Source organism: Grammomys surdaster, unplaced genomic scaffold (genome assembly GCF_004785775.1).
Source record: "Grammomys surdaster isolate TR1022 unplaced genomic scaffold, NIH_TR_1.0 148, whole genome shotgun sequence".
Lineage (NCBI taxonomy): Eukaryota > Metazoa > Chordata > Mammalia > Rodentia > Muridae > Grammomys > Grammomys surdaster.
The window spans coordinates 3,214,699-3,238,381 of NW_021604606.1; the positions used below are offsets into that span (position 1 = coordinate 3,214,699).

At 34.0% G+C, this 23,683-nt stretch overlaps 1 protein-coding gene across 1 annotated transcript in view; it reads right to left on the reverse strand.

Annotated features, from left to right (window-relative positions):
- Window positions 1–23,683, reverse strand: part of Il1rapl1 (interleukin 1 receptor accessory protein like 1) — a 1,073,997-nt gene that overhangs the window by 268,582 nt on the left and 781,732 nt on the right. Inside the window, exon 5 of the mRNA XM_028765051.1 lies at window positions 11,676–11,750. Within this exon, the coding sequence (XP_028620884.1) occupies window positions 11,676–11,750 (75 nt within the window). The remainder of the gene's footprint in view (window positions 1–11,675; window positions 11,751–23,683) is intronic.

A 23,683-nucleotide genomic window follows, 5' to 3' on the forward strand; every position in this document is an offset into this window, starting at 1 on the left:
ACACACACACACACACACACACACACACACACACACACACACACAAACCCCACACTTACCATGTACTCTTTTCACTAGTTGAACACTACAGAATATTGGAGTAAAGCACAATAAAACTGCTAGTATTTCTTTTATTGCCATGAATGATTGAAGATTCTCCTTCATGGACGAGGGAGATGGATAGAGAAAAGCTCAGGAGTCTAGCTAGAGAAGCCTTGCAATAAATCAAGTTCAGATTGAACAGAGGAGGAAAGATCAGCTGGATATTGAAGGTCACAATAGAGCAGTAGGTTGACTTTAGAGATATAAATAGAGGTTAACAGAACAGTTACATTTCACAGTTCAGTTAGGAAACTGGTCAAGGGTTGAAAGTTAACTGGCACCTTGAGTTTAGGGGCAGAGATCTAAAGTTTAGCCTAGTAGACATTACAGTTTTAGTGCCCTAAATGATAAATTGTTTTGCTGGTCCTATTTGATACTTTGTTACTATGTGTCTACCTTGTGCAAGAACTGGTTAAAACTGGATAGATAAAGAAATAAGGAGACATCCGACAGATAGACACACAGATAAGCAAAACCCAGTGACACAGTATTGTAATCCCTGCTAACCTAGTCTGGCAGAAGAATCAGAGAGTTAAGGGCAATCTAGGCTACAAGATGAATTTCAATTTATCCTGAGTAATTTAATGAGACTTGGGTGCCACGACAGAACAGCCAGGGCTACAGAGAGAGGAGGGGGAGGGGGAGAGGGACAATAATGAGAGGGGGTTGTGTGTGGTGTCTACTAGGGATTAGTGGTGTGGTGATGGTGTTTAATTCTGCCTAGTGGGAATGTAACCAGGAGAAAAGGTATCACAGAGGTGGTGATATTGAGGTGTGAGTTAAAATGTGTGTACACAAGAATAGGGAAGGCAGACAAATATGATGTAGATTACTGACAGTATATGCCAATTTATAGATTGGTGAAGGTCATGGTAAGGCTAATAATTGTCGATCAATAACGTGAGCTTGACAGGACTGTGAATGAAACTATTATGAAAGGTCTTACTTTTATCTTCTAGACAGCATGTAAGCACTCACTGTTCATAGCAGAGATTTTGGTATTACTGCAATTTATAAAGGGAACTTTCTTATTAAATCAAACTTCAAATCTCACAAATTAACTCTTGCATTTTTGCTAAAAACCTCAAAGATTACTGTAAAGGATTTTAATTTCTGTTGACTCAACCCTTCATCCTGATTCCCATAATAATGATGATCACCTTAAGTTCATAAAATTCATTACATGCAGGCTGTAATTATTAAGGAAAAGTTAATCATTGATTATTATCTTGGTACACCATTAAAAGCAAATGAGGTAATGCCATTTCTCAAGTAAATCGATTCAGGAGCAAATATATATCTAGGGTTAAATTTTGTAGAGGAAAGGTGAGTTAAAAAGCAGGTCTGATGGTGCAAGCCTGTAATCTTAACTAGTTGGTAGGCTAAGGCAAGAAAACTACAAGTTCAACACCTGCCTGGGTTATAAAGGTCAAAGATACATTCAGTAAATTAATGAGATTGTGTATCTCACAGACAATTGGTTTAATTCTGGATATGCATTTTTAAAATTAAGTGTAAAACTGTCTTTTGGAATGATTAACAGATGCTTCTACTTTTTTTTTAACAAGTGTGTGACAATAACATAATCATAACTCCATCTCAGTGCTGTCAGATTCCTGAGTAAGTTTTGACCACTAGATTTTACCACCATAGTTCATATGTCATCTGATGGGAGGTTTTTCTCTTCATGATTATCTTCATTTCTTCCCCAAGCTTTGGTTCTGAGAAGATAGATATTATTGCACTAGTTTGTCCATGCACAATGTGAATAGATTTGTACCATGCTCCAATCTGTGGCAGGGTGGTAGATTCATATTTTCTGATAGCCTTTATGAGTAATATTAATGGTTTACATTCTTTCAAAGATAGATGCACAAAGAAGCTGTATTTTCTTATATAAATACTGGATTTTCCAATCACAGGATCAGGCACACAGTCCACTTGATTAAAACTATAAATATGTATGCATTATTTGGCTTATATCTTATTAAAGTAAATTTTAAGTCTCTTATTTAGAACACATATGCATATATATTATTTTATCAAATTAAAATAAATTTATATTTATATAATATAAATGGCATATATGAATATATATAATATGGAAAATTATATATATATATAATGCACATCTATTCTACATAAGGAACTTAAGTCTATTGTACTATAAATTCATATATATATACATATATATATATTTCCTAAATCATCTAAATTCCCATCTTTCATCACAGTATTATACCTGACCTCATTTTATTCACTTATATAAAACTGTCTCTGATTTATGCTCTGCCACTCCCATATTACAGACAATGTACTTTCCCCCAAAAATTATAGTTAGCAACTGAGAATATGTCTGATTTGCAACTGACATTAAGCTTAGGGTTAACAAATGGAATACTACATTGGACAGAGAAATGCAAGGAGTGTAGGTCTGGATCTGTGTCACATGTACCAAAATGGATGGGGTATAGCAGTTTGGGAGATATCTGTCAATAAACTTCATGCTTTGGCAGCTTGAGTTCAATTCCCAGAATATACACTTTAAAATGAGCACGTCAGTGTTTTCATGTAATTTTAGTTCTGGTAGGCATAGGCATGGCAGAGATCTGGGGCTCAGAGTTCAGCCAGTCTACCCTACTTGGTTAAATCCAAGCTAGTGATACATCATGTCTCAGATAAATGGTGGCTGGGACTTCAATAACACCAAAAGTTGTGCTCTGGCTTCTACCCTTAAACGTGTATGTGCATGCATATCCTCATAAAAAAGGAGGAAATGTCAGAGTTTTTTGCTGGGAGAAAAAAAAGGGTTTGTAGTCTAAGAAAGAAAACATACTCAAAATGCATCAAATGCCAAGTTCTGCACTCCTCAAATTACAGAAGATACATAATAAAGATTACATCTAAGTTAATTGATACTGAATGTGATAAAATGAAGAGATCCTATCATTTCTTACCTCACAGTTTTCCTGGTATAAACCCTATATTCCTATATCTATATGCTTGCACAAAAATGTAGGCATATAGTATTTACTGAATCTAGATCTTACTTCAGATGCTATAGCAATTTGCCAAAAAAATTATCTATGACTCAATCTAGGGCAATCAGGATTTTCCTCTGGGATTTCAATCTTGAGTCAGACTTCCAAAGTTGTGTTTCTGCCTATTATGAAGTTAGCTGACCTATTCTCTCTTCACATTGGTTTACCTCTCTGAACAATAATAATCCACCTTTATAAAAATAATATTCTGCAGAAAGGAAAGGATATGATAGCCTTATTTTCATTTTCCTTGTGGTCAGAAACACTCATGCTTTTTAAACGATTTATCACTTACTACCATGACACAGACTATAAAGTATCTAATCTTGTCACACTTTAAACTATCTGGTGGAGTTGAGAATAATCCTCCTGTAGCCTGTTCTCTGAGATACACCAAGTTGCAAAGTCAATGTTTACACACCCAACTACCTTTAGAAGATCTAAATAAATTCAATGAGAGATCACAGTGTCTATTTTCAGTATAATGAAGTAAAAAATAATCCATTGAAGAAGGTAGGAAGGAATGACTTATTCCTATCACATCTAGTCCATCTCAAAGCAGCCAACCTTGAACTCCAGTGTGGAAAAAATGAAGGAAATTAAGCTTCCCAGCCTTTTATCTGAAATCTAATACTAAGCCTATCTCAGGAAACCCTAATACTAGACAAAAGGAAAGGAAAAGGAAGAGAAGGGAAAGGAAAGAATTAAAATGGAGGGCAGTAGAAGAGAATGGAAGGGAAGGTAGGAAGGTTGGGGATAGAGGAGAACTGAGAAGAGAAGACAAAAGGCAAAGTCATAGCTAACTGTCAAAAGTCAGCCAATAAAGAAATTTCTAAATTAGTTTTTTCCCTAAAATTGCTATTTTTAGGCATAAATAAACTCTTTTCTCCTCTATCTAGGTTTTTGATAAATTGACTTACTTCTTTACTCCATTTTGTAAACTAAAGAGCAACTGAAAGAAAACTCTCCTCCATTTCCCCTAAAATCCACAGCAGCAAGAATCACTTTTGATTGAACATGTCTTTCATATTTATTCAATGTTCTTATCTATGACACAACTTCATTGCAGGCTGAAATGTCACTGATACTTCTAATCAAACTATCATTTGATTGGTCTTTCAATATATAAGGCTTTTCTTTCCACTCTCTAGCTAAAAGTCTTAAAAAATCTCTTTGGATTGAAAAATAGTATTCTTAGGAAAGAAAGTCTTTGTAATTACAAATAGGCATGCATAAAAATAATATCTTCATATATATATATATATATATATATCTTTAATAATTTGTTGCAGATAATTCTGAAGATAATATTAATACTACTTATAAACAGGTGGTGAGTAATAATTAGAGTACCTAGGAATAATAAACATTTTAGCTCAAATAACTTTGGTCAAAATAATATATTTTCCAGGAAGCATTTCAGGAAATCAACTAATTAAAAAGCCATAAATTTGCCAAGATAGTGCCATTCTTATCTGAGAATGCATGTTCATCAGGACATTTTATTTTCTTTTAGGAAGAGAAAAGAAAACACTTTCTGAATTTCTCCTAAGCTATTTTGCAAGACAATTCTTAACTGAATATTTATAGCAATAATGACAGTTTTGTCAAGGACTGCAAGTACTCTACTTTTGGTGTTGGCTTGATGCGCTCAATTCCAATTTTTCATCTTTTCCTGAAGAACAATATGCATCATTTCCTTGGCTAGGCAGTGGTGGCACATGCCTTTAATCCCAGAACTTGGGAGGGAAAAGCATGTAGATCTCTGAGTTCAACTTGGTCTACAGAGTGAGTTCCAGGAGAGCTAAGACTAAACAAAGAAACCTTGTCTCAAAAAGCCAAATACACACACACACACATAGACACACACACACATAGATACACACACACCCACATAGATACACACACACATAGATACACACACACACGTTGTTTATATATACATATATAATATATATGCTGTATATTATACATACATGTACATGTTTACATAATATTTATGTTATTTATTACACATATATAGTATATATACATGCATACCATACACACATACACACACACACACACACACACACATACTTCCCCTTAATATCTTCCTATTAAAAAAGCTGCCATGTTTCTGTAAATATAACTTTTAGCAGGGAAATCCTAGGAAGGCCTTTTGCTTCTGTTAAATTAGAAACTCATTTGTCTGTGAGTTTGACAAGGTAATTGGTCAGAAGAGGGTTGGGGGTGGGTAACTTATTCCTTTAGAGGCATAAACAACTTCACAGCTTTCTCTTCTTCCCAACAGGAGGTGGACTTACATTCTGTTTTATCTCAAAACAGGTGAATTCTGAAAAACAAAACTCTACTAGGCATTTAAATATTTTTGTTCTTCAACTTCTTTTAAAAAACTTTTTTGAGACTATGATTTTATTTACCTTCTTACTTTTATTTATTTTATTTTTATGTATAATGATATTTTGCTTGCATGTATGTCTGTGTGAGAGTGTCAGATCCTCTGGAACTGGAGTTACAAACAGTTGTGAGCTGCCATTTGGTGCTGGGAATTGTACATGATCCCCTGGGAGAGCAGCCGGTGCTCTTTAACTCTCAGTATCCTGTCAGCTCCTCAGTTTCTTATTATAGATTATAAATTGCTGTAGGGTTTAGGTTTTAAAACCTCATGGTTACTCTACATATAAAAATATGTGATGTATTTAGGAGCATATGTTTTATAATATTTTGTGATAGTTTTGTTCATGAAGCTATAAGTTAAATCACAATACATTAAAATTTTGTCTTCAAAGAAAATGAGGTAATTACCACAATGATATAATGAAAAGAGACAAATAAATTTGTAAAAAGTAAAAATACAAATTTTCCTTTTAATAAAGTGTAATACATTGGCTGAATATGTGCATGAGTTATTGTCTGCATATATAGAAATCTCCCAATAAAATCCTTAACTATGGACAGCTAATAACAATAATATGCTAATTAAAAGTAATCAGAACTTTCATCTATGAGACTATAAATGATAAACTGCATCATGGACAGCCTTCCTGTTGGTTTGAATTTCAAAAAAATGGAAGCAAGTAATTGAGCAGGATGGCCTTCAAAGCATATAACCCATTAAAACATTGCATTTTGACCTGATTAAACATAAGATGTTGTCATTATTTCTATAGTATACTCTACAATGCTAATTTTCAATTACTTAGATTAGAAGAAAATACCATTGGTTATGAAACTAATGAATCAAATTTACTACTCTCTATTAGGAGGAAGAAAGTTTTCATATTTTTCTACTAACAGACTAAAGGGAATTACTGGTGATGATGGGTGGATGGCCCTTTGTCCAGGACAATGGCACTTATAGTTTCAAATCGATGAACCCCATCTTATGATAGTGTAAAATTTGCATTACCACAGAGAGAAGTAATGAGCATGATTATTCACTTACAAAAGGGTTCTCATATAAAATCATTCACCATAGAGTAACTTTAAATAGCATATTTCCCTTGTGAATATAAATCTTTCAGTGATCATTAGCTGCTTAAAAGAGACTGGGGGACAGAGACTTTTAAAACTGACATGTTAAGCCACTACTAATTAGAAATCAATCAAAAATGAACAGAGCACTTCTTTGAAATGATGATGATTCAATTTACCCACAGATCAGTAGGAGCATACTTAGTTGGTAGTATGAGTTTGACTGGAATGCTAAGTGTTTTAACATTATGCCATAAAATACTGGTATCTTCTTTTCATAATCACATTCATGCACAAGTTATTTTTTTCATGGAGTGTCTGCATATAATTTAGGAGTTCTCATTTATTTAGCCAAAATTCAAGAGGAGATTTATGGATGAACATCTTTCGCTCCATTCAAACTCTAAATGATGGGAGTCTTTTTATAGTCTCCCTTTTAATGGACATCAGACACATGGGGCATGCTCTTGTTCTGAAACCTCTTTCAATATTTTACACTATAATATCCTTTAATGGGTTTATTTCTCATAAACTGGCATTTACTTTGCAAATTCAGGAGCAGTTCTTCTTTACATAAGATACTCACTATTTTTTTTTCTTCTAGCAAACTTCAATAACTAGGAGTGATTTAGAAAGCTTCCTGATAGTGATGCTTCTCACAGGAAAACAGTGGTTTTTCTTTTATTTTTAATCAAATGGATGCGACTAGCACAAAACTGTTCATGAGAAGCTTGTCTAGAAGAATGATTTGATTCTTTGTTTTGTAAAATTAGTCTTTGTGTTTCTTACAAAATACACTTGAATTTCATTCTTTTAGAATCATAATTGTAAACATACTTCACTTTCTTTTTGTTGCTCATATATAAACATTTTGTCGCACAGTGTTTAATAAACTTTTTTAAAGTATGACTAGGGAACATGTTATTCTTTTATAACTATGCATCTACTATATAGCAATATATATTTTGACAGGTATTATGATTAAGAAATATAACACCAAAGTTAAATTTATAGGCATATATAAATATAAAGATTTATATCCATGTGTTTTGTTAAGGGGAATATTTTCCAAAATACTATCCATCCTACAATGTAGCTCATATGTGATGCCATAGGAAGCAGAAGCATGAACAACCACTAGTATTCAAAGGATACATCAAAACTCTATTTATTGCATGAAAATTTTAATTTAATTTTAAATTTTTATTTATTTATTGAAGAAAAACATACATGTATACAATTTATCTTGGTCATATCCCCCTCTCACTCACTCCATTAATCCTCCCAGGATCCTCCCCAGTTCACTGTAGGCAGTAACACCAGTGGACTGATAGTTCTAAGGGCTATCAGCAAAGCAGGTTGAGCAAGCCATGAGTAGCAAGCTATGAGAAACAAGCTGATATGCATCATTATTGCTTCATAAGTTCTCTATCAGTTTCTGCCTCCAGGTTCCTACACTGAATTTCTATTGTGATTTCTCTCAGTGATGGAGTGTGACATGAGACTTAAGAGAATAAATTAACCTTTTACTTCCCATTATACTTTAGGTTATGGTGTCTTATCACAGCAGTAGAAGCCATAACTAAGACGAAGATAAGAACTAGATTGTGGAGTTTCTTTGTGGTGTAAACACACAAATATGCGCAATTGCTAGTGCAAATGTGACTTTGTCAAGGATGTCAAGTGCCCTGCTTTATCACTCTTCAAGTTGTTCTACTGAGACAGGGGCTCTCAATGATCCTGAGCTGAGCTGTTCTACTGAGACAGGGGCTCTCAATGATCCTGAGCTGAGCTGTCTTTCAGCAAGGCCTAGTGACCCCCCCCCACAAGTCTCTATCTCCTACCCATTACACAGATGTTACCATACCTGCTTCTTCTGTGGGTGCTGAGGATTTCAACTCATATGCTTATGATTGCTCAACAGGTGCTGTTCCATACAGAGCTACCTCCCTAGACCATCTTTATTATCAAGCTTACTATTTCTTGTCAGGAAAACCTCAACATTTATAGTTACCAGAGCTGATTGGATATATATTGGCTTCACCCAGAACATTAAAATTACATGATAAAACACATAGCTGTACTGCTTTGTATAGTTCCAGAAGTATTTTTCTCATAGCAGAGCCAACAGTTTTGTTATGAGCTTTTAATCCATTGGCCTGAGAAAAGGCCATATTTCAATTTACAGTTTGAGACTGAACCCTGAACTCATGACCAATTATATTCTCTTTGGAGATGTATGAATGAAAGAGAAGAGAACACAAGAGATAGTGAGAGAGAGAGAAAGAGAGAGGGAGGAAGGGAAGGAGGAAGGAAGAAGGAGGGAGAAAGAAGAGAGAAAGAGAGGTAGAGGTAGAGGGAGACAGAGAGGGAGAGGGAGAGGGAGAGAGAGAGGGAGAGGGAGAAGGAGAGGAAAAGGGATAGAGAGACGGAGAGAGAGAGACAGAGAGCTCATCACTTATACAGGTTACTTAGCTCCTGATATCACTCAATAATGCTTTGCTGAGACCCTGTTCTTAGGATCAGAATGCCGTATATTCACACTGTTGGGATTGATAACTTTTCTTAATGAAGAATGGGCAAAATTAATATCTTTACTCAAATATTAAATCAAAGTAGAAATTTTAAAAGCTGATATCCTTAGCTGTCTAGGATCCTTCACTAATAATTTTCAATTTCTCTCTCTTTTTTTCCCTTCCACACAGAGGTTTACTAAGTAGCCAAAGATGATATAGGCAGTACTAGGTAACCCAGGCACATCTGGAACCCACACTCTTTTTACATCCACCATCTGAGTGCTAAGATTTGAGGCATTTAATGCCACCCATATCCCTTTTGGATAAGTTATTCAATGATTAACAGTACCAGGAAGATAGTTCTTTCAAATAAACTGTTACTCAAAGAGCCAAGGATTCTCTTTGTTTCTCCATTTAGTGAATGATTTATGTGCTGTAAACAGGAAATCAGAAAATATTACAAAATATTGAATAAAATAATCAAAATTTTAGATTGAGGCCTTTAGTTCAATTAGTAGTTAAAGAAAACTCACGTTTCTTTGATTAGTATCAATAAAGGAGTTAGTACTTTGTTAAAAGGTATTTCCATGTTTCTTCAAATGAATGCATAGAAAACCATTCTACATTGCATAAGACCTTTTCATCTCTGTTTGATGTGGTTGGTTAGTCTTTATGAGTTCATTTAGAAAAAGCAATATTAAAAACAGCTTTAAATTATTCTATTTGTGAAAAGTAAGAGGTAAAGACCAATTTGACTCATTCCAAATTATGGATAATGAAAAGAAGAAACCCAATAGACAAGTACCAACCATCAATTTTTTTTAATGATGCTGTCTAGCAAATACATAGAATTAGAGACATAAGATTTCATTTTGCTATATTTACTACAACTAACTTCTAATATCAGTCCTCTTTCTCTTTATTCCAAGAATTTTATATAACTCCTGAGAAACACTCATTTCTAGATGTGATTCTAACATTCATTAAGCATGGTCACTCATGAGAATTTCATATTTTAAGATGTATTTCTAAAATAGCAATAAACTATAATAAACTAAATATATAATAACCTGAACAAATTGTTAGATACAAATTTAGTTTGTTTGCTTTATTTATGTCATTATGTTAATACTATATAAAGTCTTCCATCTTAAAATAATCATATTACTTGTATGTACATAACACTAGTCCAGAAGGCTCAGATTTGCTAACAAAGGAGGATATTTACATTCTTAATTATACAGGTATATACCCTGTATATGTTTATTCTTTAAGTTACTAAGTATAATCATTTCTAGTATTAGAAATTCAGTGGTTCTCAAACCAGCATTGTATCTTTGTGCAGCATAAAGTGTGGTTGTTACTAGTAAAGGTCATCACATTTTTAATCTTTGTTTAGAAAACTGAATCATACTTTTTTGTCTAAATTTGGACTTAAGGATCAATAGCTACATGTACAACAGAATCTTTTTGGTTGTAAAATTAAGTACATTTTCATTTTTGAATGATTAATGCCAAGAGTTCCTTAACAGAATGAATGTATTTTGAATATGTGCTTGAAAATCTTTTCACTTAATCACTAAAAGCAAATACATTTCTAAAGAACTTTGTTCTATGCCTGTCATCTACTTACCTGTCTATCTTCATAGAACATTTGAAATAAATTTAAAATGTAAGAAAATATACTGTATATATTTTGATTAAGAGGAGATTTGATATAACTGTATTTACCCAAATTAGACAAAATCTTATACTTCTGCCAATATAAGCATATTAAAATTAAAATGAATATAGAATATAGACTCATTAATATTTATAGCAAATGTGTTCATGATCTTATGTCCAAATCTACTAGTTTCTTTATTAAAGGAGACTTGCTCACATTTTGGTTATACATTATGAAAAATATAATTAACATAATATGACTTTCAGTTTGGTATATTCACTACATCAAACTACTATAAAATTACTTTTCTAATTCAAGGTTCTTTAAGTTTACCCAATGCCTTAGAAAAACATGTTTGCAGAACTTATCATAAGGTTTATATAAACACGACCACTCACAAGAATTCAGCAGTATATTTCTAAAATATCAATAATCAGTACGAGGATTCAAACCTCAGGTCTTATAATGCTAAGAAATACTGTACCACAGAGGTAAATATCTTACTTAGATTAAATTTTTAACATTTTTAAATAATAGTGACATATATTTGATGAACTTGCACTGTTCTCTCAATTTCCAAAATTGTATTTTAATGTATTGGCGAGTATTTTATATCAAACAATTTCATGCTATTTTAAAACCAATTCAAACATTACAGTTTGAGGCTATAATATGCTATAATAATATTAAAATCTTAAGCTTATCTCTTTACCAACAATTGTTAAATATTATATGCATCATTTGGTTCCAAAGAATGTATTGCAGGGAACAATGCTTACAGTTTACAGTATAATGTGCCTATCATTTAGGGTTATTTAGCTATAGAAATATAATGGAGAAAGGTGCATTAAGTAGAATTGAAAAATTGCTCACCTAGTTGAGTCTCTTGAATTGTCAGTTTACTTTCCATGGGATACAAAAGTTTAGGTGGCTTATCAGTCAGAGGAGCTGAAAAACAATAAAAATAATAATAAAAAGACTAGAGTTAAGATGCATGAATGAAAGAAAAAACACAGTTAACTTTCCAAAACATTTTTCAAAGTAATGTGTTTCTTTTTCTATGTAGTAACTTCAAGCAAATTGAAATATATATTACAAAAGTAAACCATACTTCATCCAGGTAGGTACTCACATGACACTGTGAGTTACAGAATCAGGATCAGTCAGTCTGGTAGAACTTATGAGCTGTGTTTCTAAATTTGTACTTTGCTTTTTGTTTTGAAGGAGTGCTTTATACTTTATACTTTGTGAAAGATAAGTGAAATATATGTAAAATGTACTATCTTTTTGGGATTGAATGATCTAATTTTTGTTAATGCCATTCTTATTTTTCATATGTCAATTACTTTGCTTCAAAATATATAACTTAGTAATGATTTTATATATGCATGTCCTCTACATGAAGAGGCAATGTGGCATTAAATGTATTTAAGTACAAAAGTTCTCTTCCATTCAAAGCAAATAATTTTAAGTCATGTTTTCCCCTTAGACTAAACACTTTACTATTATTAGCTGTTACATTTTGTGGCATTTGTTGCTAATTTACATGCTATACTGTTTTAAATTTAAGTTTCTACATATTTCATTTCTGTGATCTTGTCAAATTCAATTATTAGCCAATAAATCAAAGACTTTGCTGTTAAAGTACTATGGGGAGATGTTTCCCACTTTATACTTCATTTCTAGCTAAACCAGATTTTCTGGACTATAAACACATAATCAGTTCTTCATGAAGCCTTTCTCCCTAACTTCTTATTGAATTGCCCAAGTCCTTTGAAACCTGTCACTGCCACTTTTACTCTGTAGCTAGTACAGAAATGATCAGTTAAGGGTTGCTGAACTAAATGTTTTTGCTTCAAGTACTTTTTTTTCTTCTTAGCCAGGAACACATGCCAGCTTGGTTGATAACTGTAAGGCTGATCTAGATAGAACAGCTAGGACTTGGCTACGTGTACTTATTACCAGATGATTTAAGAATCCAGGCTGCTGCAGCAGCTTGCTTCCATGTCTCTTTAACAGAAAACAGTTACTGGAAATGAATGATACATACCAACTCAGAAAACAGAGATGTTTTAAGAGTTTTTATTTGAGAAAACAACTTCATACATGATTTTGATTCCTTTTATTCATAACTAATTAAGCATAGTATTTATTCATCCTTATCAGTATTTAGGTTCTGTAAATAAAGAAAACTTGAAAAATAGAATGAAGTAAAATCACTTTAAAATTCCCAAAGGTATGATATTTCTGTGGTAAACTTTACTTTAATTACATGCCTAAAATTATCTTAACATATTTCTCTTACCATCTAAATACTCAGTTTATTCACTCAGTGTTAGAAAAATATGTCAATGAACTAATCACATTTCTTAGACTCTTCTATTAAATGATTACAGTGAACTTAAAATAAAAAATAACTGTGTAATATATATATCGTCCAGAAAATAAAATATGGTAGCTATTCTATTGGTTTTGAATGAGTGAACTTATTAAGTATCAATAGGCCAAAGTAAGAAGAATAGAAGAGATAGGTAGTTAAAGATAGAGCTATTTGTTTTTTTACTTGAAATCTCACCTGAGAGGAATCTGCTCTATACAAGACTCTCTATGTTGGGAAATCCAGCTAAGTATATTAATGGGGCTTCATCACTTAGTTTTGTAGGATGTTTTGAGTACCCAGGTTGATGTTTCACTATCTATTTAACATGTATTTTTATTGTCTTTAATTATTCAAGGGTTTCTACACATGAGTACAAGGTGTCCAAGGAGGCTGGAGGCCTCCTGTAACAAAAAAAGATAATATTGTCAAATAGGAGTCATGCAAGTATCTATCAAAAATCCACTTAAGATGTCCCTCTTAAGGTAGCTACCTGGAGTTCCCAATAGAATCTGGGGCAGAGCAGAATGCTCCCTCATATGAGGTTTCTGAGTAAAAGAAGACAGATAGAGATGACATTATCTATTTGGTGTTCATAAAGTCCAATTGAATGCAACTGGGAAGCTGAGGCAAGATGAAGTTCCCAATAGAACTTTCTCTCCATGGCTGAGTTTCCCAAAGCAGAACACCCATGGCTGAACTTCTGGGTTTTCTTTCCCACTAGAGATAATTTTATTTGATGGAATAACATAGTAACATCTGTTGAAATTTGTTTAACTTCTAGGTATTCTCAAGGACACACTTACTTTACTTCTGTGGGCTGTTTTGCACTCTCTGTTGCTAGGTTGGGGGCAAGGAGACAGCACAAACCTTGACAAGGGGTCATAGAGGACACTTTGAGACAAACATGCCTGGGGTCCATGTGGGAGAAAAGCAACCCTGCTGTCAGAGACAGCTTTTCAGTGATCTTGAGCACCATATGATGATTTACCCAAATAAGTACATTCATATAAATATTAAAATGGTTTGTTCAGTTAGTTCACTCCGTTAATATGTTTCATGACTGTGTAGTTAGCAGTAGATAATTTGACATTTTGCTTGAAAAGCAGTGGAGAAAAATGTTCCTTGTACAAACACATCCCACACTAGTCTGCAATCAGATGGGGAGATCTGAAGAGAAAGAAAATAAAATCCATATGTATCACATGTGCTCAGAAACAGAAAACTGTTTGGTGGTTCGGTTCTCTAACTTAGCCTACCTGCCTCTTGGGCATAATGTTACAACATTGACTTTTCATATTTTGGAGTGTGAAAAAGTCCAACTTGACATAAACTCTTCAAACTTAACTCAGAATCATAAGTTACAGGAATCAGAATTCTGTTTATTACGTATTTGTTCTGTTAAAGCAAATCTAACTCCATTGATTTGCCTAGTGCTCATCTTTTACAAAGCAGGCATTTTGTATTGTGATTTCATGCAGTCATGATCACTCCTAGATTAGCTTTTATTTATCAGTAATTTACTCTTGTTTTTTTTCTATACTGCTTTAGTTACATTAATTTTATAAAGTAATATATCTGGCTGTGATACTTTCAGCCCTCACCCCTTGTATCTTCTTCCCATTCCCTAAATAGTTGCCTTCTATTTTCTGGCAATGTTGTCTAGTTTCTTTTTGTTTGTTTGATAGAATACATGTGATACTCCCTGTATCTGGATAATCTCACCTAATATTATATTTTCCAGATCTATGTATTTTCTTGAAAGTGACATTATTTTATGTCTTTATCCATTGTGCTTCTATAATATTTTCTTTAAAAATTTTTCTATTAATGAGCACCAAGGCCTATTTTATATTGTGGATATTGAAAATAATAATTCCATAATAAAAATAAGATAAGTATATGGCACACCTGATGTAGCTGGACCAAATGACAGCTGTATATTCAGTTCTTTAAACAACATCCAAATTGTTATTTTATAGTGTCTATACTAATTTATGCTCTTATCAATAGAGTATAAAGGTTTATCTTATCCATAGTCTGGTGAGAATATGTTTCTTTTTTATTCATAGCCATTCTGTCATTCTAAGATTTTGACCTAGAAAGTGTGTGTGTGTGTGTGTGTGTGTGTGTGTGTGTGTGTGTGTGTGTTCGCGCGCGCATGTGTATAATTAGTAACCTGCCAAAGACAGTGATTTTTTGGAAATTTGGAGAATTCACTGTAAGTCACATTGATCTGTATTTTACTAATAAAACATCTTGGGACTAATTCAACTCTTGTGTACTGAAGGCCAAGAATCTGAGGTGCAGAGAGGCCCAATGCTTTGACAATGAATACAAAACAATTTCAAACTAGAATTTCAGCAGATCCTTTCCACTCAACACTTTTTAATGTGCCCTTTGAAAAGTCTGTCAGGCAGGCTCCCCTCAAGGTATGTACAATCTGCTAAACAGGGAAAACTTTCAATTAAATCATCACAACACAGAGCAGAGAACTGTTGCAGTGCAATCTGTTATAATCTAAAATTGACAAATTTGGTGTTATGATGGATACCAGTTTCAAGCATTCCTCTTCTGATTTACCTTTCTTTGGTAAACGTGAATCAAAGTTTCCAGATAGCACAACAGTTCAGCAGCTGATCTGACCCCATTGTAAAATAACTGTGACTAGGAGGTGGTCACTAAGGTTAGGATGCACTTTAATTTCCCAGTATTTTGAGTCTTACAAAATTCATTTTTACAAATGAAGAACATTCACCAAATGGCACATTATTTGAATGTTTTTGCCACATTATGATGCTTAATGCATATCAGTTTAATTGAATTTAATTGGCAAATGACAGAAGTCGGGAGATGACTGGAGTTCTAATGACCAGCAAAAATAAACTCCTAGACAAACATTTATTCTCTGTATTTGCAAAGGTAGAATTTGATCTAGCTCTGAAAACAATTACTCACAATGAAAAACAGAAGTAATATTTTACTGTCGGGGCAGCCCTGCTTATCCACTAAAGGCCTAAAATCAGCCATAGGTCTAAAATCAGCAATAGGCCTGTCATACATGTATACTAACACCAAGTCTTGGGTCTCTGTGGAAAAACACTGAAACAGATAGCTGGGAGTTATTGTAAACAGACAGCTTTGGTGGAAGACTGCCAAGCCTAGTTATAAGGCCTTGTAGATGGGTAATCTTGGTGGATAGTACCGACTTAGATAAAGACACGTGAATCATAGATGGAGTCATAGTGGTCTGTCCCCTGAACCTTCACCCAGATGACACTCTGTTCTGGAAGATAACTGTACTCCCCCTGAACATCTAGGCTCCTATGCCATCCCTTTCCCCACATCCTGCCTTTTTGTGTATATAACCTGTGTGTGCAAAAGTAAAAATTATGATCTGATCAGATTATAGACAGGTCGTCATTCCTTTCATCTTTGCCTGCTTCCCCCCTGCTCTCTTTCAGGTAACTTCCCCAGACCCCTGTTTAATGTCCTGCTGGACAGGACATTTTACTCTCAAGAAAATAACATATCTGGGGGACACTTTTCTTTTCTGTACATATATAAAAACATGTAAAACTCACTCAGGAACTGAAGTCACAGGAAAACAAGACCATAACCAATGGTAGTGGTATGAAACAAAATGTGATTTTAAATCATAATCATATTTTCTCTACCCACAGCACAATTATAATGGAACTGTTTCTTTCATGCGATATGCATTATATAGAACTTTGTATCATCCAACAAAATTATTTTCAGGCATTCATTTTATTCTTTAGAATATTGCATCAAGTCCATAAAAGCCAATATAGTCATTAACATGATAATAGACATCTTGCAGTACTATCTCAGTTAACACAATGGTTTTGTAAAAAAATAGAATTCAAAGTAATTCCATTTGCTTGCTGAACATCAGTTAGAGAAACATTAGAATTCAGTAACTAAAAAATGTATACAGAATTAGTTGCTTATCTGTGTTACTATTCTTTTATTCAGAGTTTTTTCTTCTTTTTTTTTTCAGGATAAGGTTTATCTGTGTAACAGTCCTGGCTTTGTTCACTTCTTCTGCATTTGAGTTATGCGGAAGTGAAAACTTGAATCCTTTCTCCTTACATATAGAAGCCAAAAAACCAGAGTAACATGTCCAGGATTCTTGGTTCTTTCTGAGGTTCTTACAGAAGATGGAAATGCAAATTATCTACCAAAAACACCCTTTTCTGTGTGTAACAATTGCCTCTATAGTCTCTAAGATATTACCAAGCATACTTAATGATTCTTGTATCCTACATTAATCCTACCAGAAAATAATCCTAAATAACTTGTATTTTACTTAGCTCCTTTTCCACTTTGTTACACAGAAGTGTTTTGGTAGAGAAGGGAAAATCATATACTTAATAATTCCTAGTTCTGTTTATTACTTTGATAAGTTGGATAAATTGACATATTGTGTACTCAGTTATCTTATATGTGAAATGTGACATGAATAAACTTCCCATATTGGTTCATATGAAAATACAATAAGATAATAGATTAAATAACTATGCAGCTATGTAGAATAGATGCAAAATAAATATGTTGTAATGATACTTATCAATATTTAGAGTAATAGCCCTGAGAATTATATTTCTTGTGAAATGATGAGTTAATATCTAACTAAGGATACAAAGTGCTTTAAAATTTTAAAATTTAAAATTTTAGAATTTAAAATTATCTATACTTCATACAGTACTTTGCAGGGCAGGGTAAATTATTTATCTTTAAAAATTGAATATATAAACAAATTCTGAATAGCATTAAATATGTCTCACAATGTAATGTGATTATAAAATGACTGAAATTTTAAGTATTAACTTCAAATTTGAAGTTCCTACAATCCATGTATTCATATCCATAATTCAATTTGATGAGTGTTTCTATTAATTGATTAAAATAATAAGTACTTAATTAGAAACAAAAGAGATGAGGGGAGATGGTTCAGTTGGTAAAGCGCTAGCTGCACAAGTATAACCACCTCAGTTTGAATCACCAGCACCCATGTAAAAAGCTGGGAGCAAAAGAATGTGCTTGCCAAGCCAGTGATGGGAAGGCAGGGACAGGAAGATCCCTGGTGCTTATTTTACAACCAAAACAATGATGAAGTGAGCTCCAATAAGAGACCTGCCTTAAAAATAATAAGGTATAAAGTGAATAAGGAAGTTATTCAGTCTTCACCTCTGGGCTCTACATGCACACCTACTGGCATATTCATGTGCACACATGCATATGTGCATGCACATGCACACACACACACGCACACACACACACACACAAAGAAATAAAGAGTTAGGTTTAGAGTTACCCACAAAGATACTTATAAGTGAGAATATATTTCTGATACAGTGTGTTAAGTCTGGTTCATCATCTAAATCTGGTAACAAAATTATTCATGGACAGTTAAGTACACTTGAGAAAATTATACTGACCACATTTTGCAGTGGGTCATTTTTGAATGAATTATTTTAAACCTAATGTAATTGACAAATAGCTGTTTTACTTTTCCTAGAAATAAGGAAATTTGTGTCATCCATAGAGTTTGAAGTCTTAATTCAGGTAGGATTTCAGCTCTGTTTTCTTCAGCCTGGATTAGTTAAAAGATCATTTCTAATGATGGAACATAGATTGCAGGGGCGATATATAGTGTCATGGCCAAATGGAGAAGAAATTGATGGACTGAAGTGGACATCAACATATTACATGGGGAATCCATGTAGGAGAGAAACAGTGTTTTGTCATTTACCTCTAAAATTCTGAATTTGGTGAAATCTCCCCTTTTTGTTACAATTGATAATGGTGGTGACTCACAGTAGCCTTAAGGATAAAAGAATAATAATAATACTATTGAATACAAAAGTCCAGGGAGAGCAGAGTACACACACAAGAACACATATATAATAATGTTGTTTTAAGAGACATGATAAATGACATTAATAATGTATTTACCCTAAACATATGTGCTAAAGAAAACCAAGAAATCAAACTGACTAGACTGGAATCTAATTATTATACTGAGTTTGATATGTTTGTTTACAATGAAAATATAGCACCATGCATTCACTCGATCAGTAAGTCTTTCTTAAGCATCTATTCTTTTGTTTAAAACTGTTCTAGTTACTAGCGCAGACAGAAAGCAGTTTTCTGCTTTCAGGGAGCAAATCGTTGTAAAACAGAAGGTATAAAATAAACACCAATGCATATCCATTGCAATGCAGATAATAAGAATTATCATAAAAACGATTCAGGTAAAAAGAAAGTAATACTGGTGCTATTTTAGGCAAGTGTCAGAAACGTGTTCTGAATGAAGATCATTTGAGACAGGTCTTGGGAAATGAAGGGCTGAACTTCGTGAAGAGCAACACAGGTACCTTCATGTTATATTTGATGAATGTTAAAGAAAGTTATCATAATTATATTCAGATTTTAAAGATGATCAGAGATAGTCATGAATAAATAAAGGCTGGATTTTTGAAAAATAAAACAAGAAACTATTTGGTTTTTATTCTAAACATTGTAGGAATAGTTTTGAGGGTTTTATGAAGGTGAGTGACTATGTTAGCATTGAAGTACCAAAGCTCTCAGGTATCTTGATGTTTTATCACACAGGATTAGGTCAATGAAAATCAGAGCACCAAATGGAGAGTCAGGCAGTCAAGCAAACAGCAGGATACATAAGCAGTCCACAAGGGCCATGGCAGTGGTGGCAGAAATGGAAAGGTGTTTATTCCCCTTTAAGTACTTATTTGGTAGATCTCAATAGACAATTTTCAGATAGATAAAATACGGAATGCAATTGGATGTTCATGAATCAACAAAGATTCTCCAGTTATGCATGAGCCTGAGCAAATATGTGGCTACTGTGTCATCTAATGATATAAAACATGTACTAAAGTTAAAAACATATACTAAAGTTATGTTTATGAGGAATAGATATCAAAGAATACTTTTGTGTCTAGGGGTATATGTATACATCTTGTGTCTATAGCTTGCCTATGCTCATGGAGGCCAGAGAAGTGTGGGTGTTCTCTTATGTCACTCACTTCTTGTTCCCTTTGAAACAGGGTGTCTTCATGAATCTGGAGCTCTAGTGTTTTAGATTTTTCTGTGATCCTGGCAGCCAACATACCTCAGCATTCTTCCTTCCTCTATTCCTCTCAGTGCTGGAATTATGGTACATGTGGGACTGCACCCAGGTTTTATGTGGGTGCTAGAATCTGAACTCCATTCCTCACTCTTGAACAGTACTGGACTATGTGTTTCCCGTGTTGAAGAAATAAATTGTTAACAAGGGGTTCAGTCACCTTATCTATGCAAACCAATTTCAGTATTTATTTATCACTATTTTCTATTTCAAAAATGAGTTATATATGGGTAAGTTGTTGAGGTTCCTAAAAACTGAGAAATTGATCCTTTTCAGTTTTCTATTCCAGGCTAATTTCACATTTATTTGTTACTCTCTTTTATACACACACACACACACACACACACACGACACACACACAAACACAAGTCCAGCTTCTATTGTGTATGTCTCTTCTAGACTCTCCTAGATTCATGGCCAATCTCAGAGTTCATTAAAATGCCTGCTAAATCCCAATTTTGGCTAATGAGCAAAAAAATGAGAGAGAGAGAGAGAGAGAGAGAGAGAGAGAGAGAGAGAGAGAGAGAGGGAGAGAGAGAGAGAGGGAGAGAGAGAGAGAACATGGAGGTTAAGTAGCATTCATCATGGGTAAATGTGGAGTGAATAAATTGTTTCAATGTTTTAAATTTCATTCTTAAACCTCTTAAAAATCTCAGTGGAGATTTTGCTTGAATGAAGTTTGGATGAATTCTAACTGATTGCATATCTGATTTTAAGCATTTAAAGTAAATTGATGTGTGTACTCAAAGATAAAGTTAAAAATGTTGAGAAAAAGAAAACAATGCATGGTTATCTAGTGAAATTATGATAAACCTTAGGAAAAGGATGCTGATTGATATAACAACTATAATCAAGAAGGTGAGCATGCCAATTACTGTTTTCACTTCTGTTGACAGGAAAAAATTTAAACAAAAACAATAAAAGCAAATCCTGATGTTTACTAATTAGATTTCTGGCACAATGATTAATTCCAAGAAATTTTATGTCCTCCAAGGGAAAGCACCTTCTGTAGCAATGGGAAAGTATGCAAAATTATTATAGTATATTATTTTTCTATTAGCATATAAATGGCATTCATGGAAAAATTAATAAACTTAAAGTTTTTATGAAATGTTATGAATGTGAATTATAGATCAGATGAATGGCATCATGTTACCAATAAGAGTCAATCCACATAAAATTATTTGCTTTCCATGGGATAATGTCATAAAACATTGTAGTTCCATCGCATAACAGTACAATTTAGTGTCATTCCAGATCATACCAAGTTGGTTTATTTATAGCTGTATTTCTGCAGAAGATTGTTATATTTCTTGATTTTTATATATATTCTATATTTTAAATATATTCTATATTTCTTGACTAATACAGGACTCATAACATAAAGTCCTGTATTAGTACTAACTTGCATGGTCCTATGTTTTCAAGTAGGGTTATCATGGGTAGTAGGAAGTGGTTTTTGACAAAGAATGCTGCTAAATGTCTTAGAATATCTAGGAAAAGAACTCCAGGTGATATATATATACCTTCAAGTGTTTGATACTTTTAAGATTAAAACTATCGTGGTATGGCCCTCATTGGGCCAGCAGAAGGGGACCCTCTAGAATGCACCAGAGACCTGGTAGGGGAGAGACTCCCAGGACTCAAAGAGAGGGACCTTAGATGAAATGCCTGAAAGTAGGGAGAGGGAACTTCTACAGCCCACATCCAGCAGGAAGACAGGGCATCAAGTGAGGGATGGGGTTGTCATCCCACAGTCAAAACTCTGATCCATAATTGTTTCTGTCTGAAAGAGCAACAGGATGGAAATGGAGAGGAGCCTGAGGAAAAGAAGGTCCAGCAACAGGCCACAGTCAGATCCAGCTCAAGGGGAAGTCCCAAGGCCTGACACTATTACTGAGGCTATGGAACTCTCACAAAAATAGACATATCTTGATTGACTGACTTCTGAAAGACCTAACAAGTAGCTGAAAGAATCAGATGCAGATATTTGCACCCAACCAATGAACAGAAGCTGCTCAATTCTGTGGTTGAATTAGAGGAAAGCTGGAGGAAGCTGAGGAAGAAGGAGACCCTGTAGGAGGATCAGCAGTCTCAGTTCACCTGTACCCATGAGATCTTTCAAACACTGGACCACCAACCAAGCAGCATACACCAGCTGGTATGAGGCACCAACACACATACAGCAGAGGACTGCTTGGTCTGGGTTCACTCAGAGAAGATGCACCTAACCCTCAAGAGCCTGGAGGCCTCAGGGAGTTTAGAGAACTGGTGGCTGGGGGTTGGGTGTGGGGACCTCCTATTGGAAATTGTGGGGGAAGTATGGGATGTGGAACAGAGAGTGGACAGGGAGGGGATAAAGTCTAGAGTTATAAATAAATAAAAATAAATAAATAAATAAATAAATAGGTAAATAATTCGATAACTATGTAATAAAAGTGGTGTTATTCCCTATATTTCAAGCCCAAATGATAGAAAGATTACAATTATCTAGTAGACAGAAATCTATTGACAACACAAGGCATCTGAAGCTTCAGCCTGGGCTATCAGAGTAGGCAACAGTCAGTAGTCATCTCTGAAACCTTTCATAGGCTCAGCATGCTGAAAGGTAAAGATTGGTAGTATGTAGTAGATACATGAAAAACAAAAGTAGGATGAATTAGTTAATAAGTCAAATAAAGAGCAAGTAATCTACTATCCTATCTTGAAGTCCCATAAAAGCAGTAACCACTGCAAAGCTCTCTTCCCCACACCAACTAAACTAAAATCCAGAAGTTCCTACTTAAGCTAGCAAATAAGCCTTCAAACACAGAGTAATACTGTGTTCCAAAACTTTAGAAATAACTATTACAATTACTTTTATTGACTAAGTGATTTATTTGCTTTACATCCTAATTACTGTGTTCCCCTCTCCTCTCCTCCCAGTTCTTCACTTTCTCCCTAGAAAGGCACTAGGTCATTTACCCTATTGAGATTGGACAAGGCAGCTCAGTTAGGGGAAAGGGTTCCAAAAGCAGGCAGCAGAGTCAGAGTCAGACTCCTACTCCTGCTGTTAGGATTTCCACATTAATACAAAGCTGTAAATCTGCTACAAATACATAGGGAGTCTAAATACAGCCCCTGACTGCTCTCTGTTTGGGAGTTCAATCTCTGTGAGCCCCTAGGTTAGTGGCACCAGGTTAATTGACTCTGTAGCTTTTCTTGTTCCTCTGGTTCCTTTAATCTTTCCTCCCAATTACTGTAATAATAATAATAATAATAATAATAAACATTTTAACTGTTGAAATACTATAAAATTATGTTAAAGAGAAAATTCTTGTTAAAATT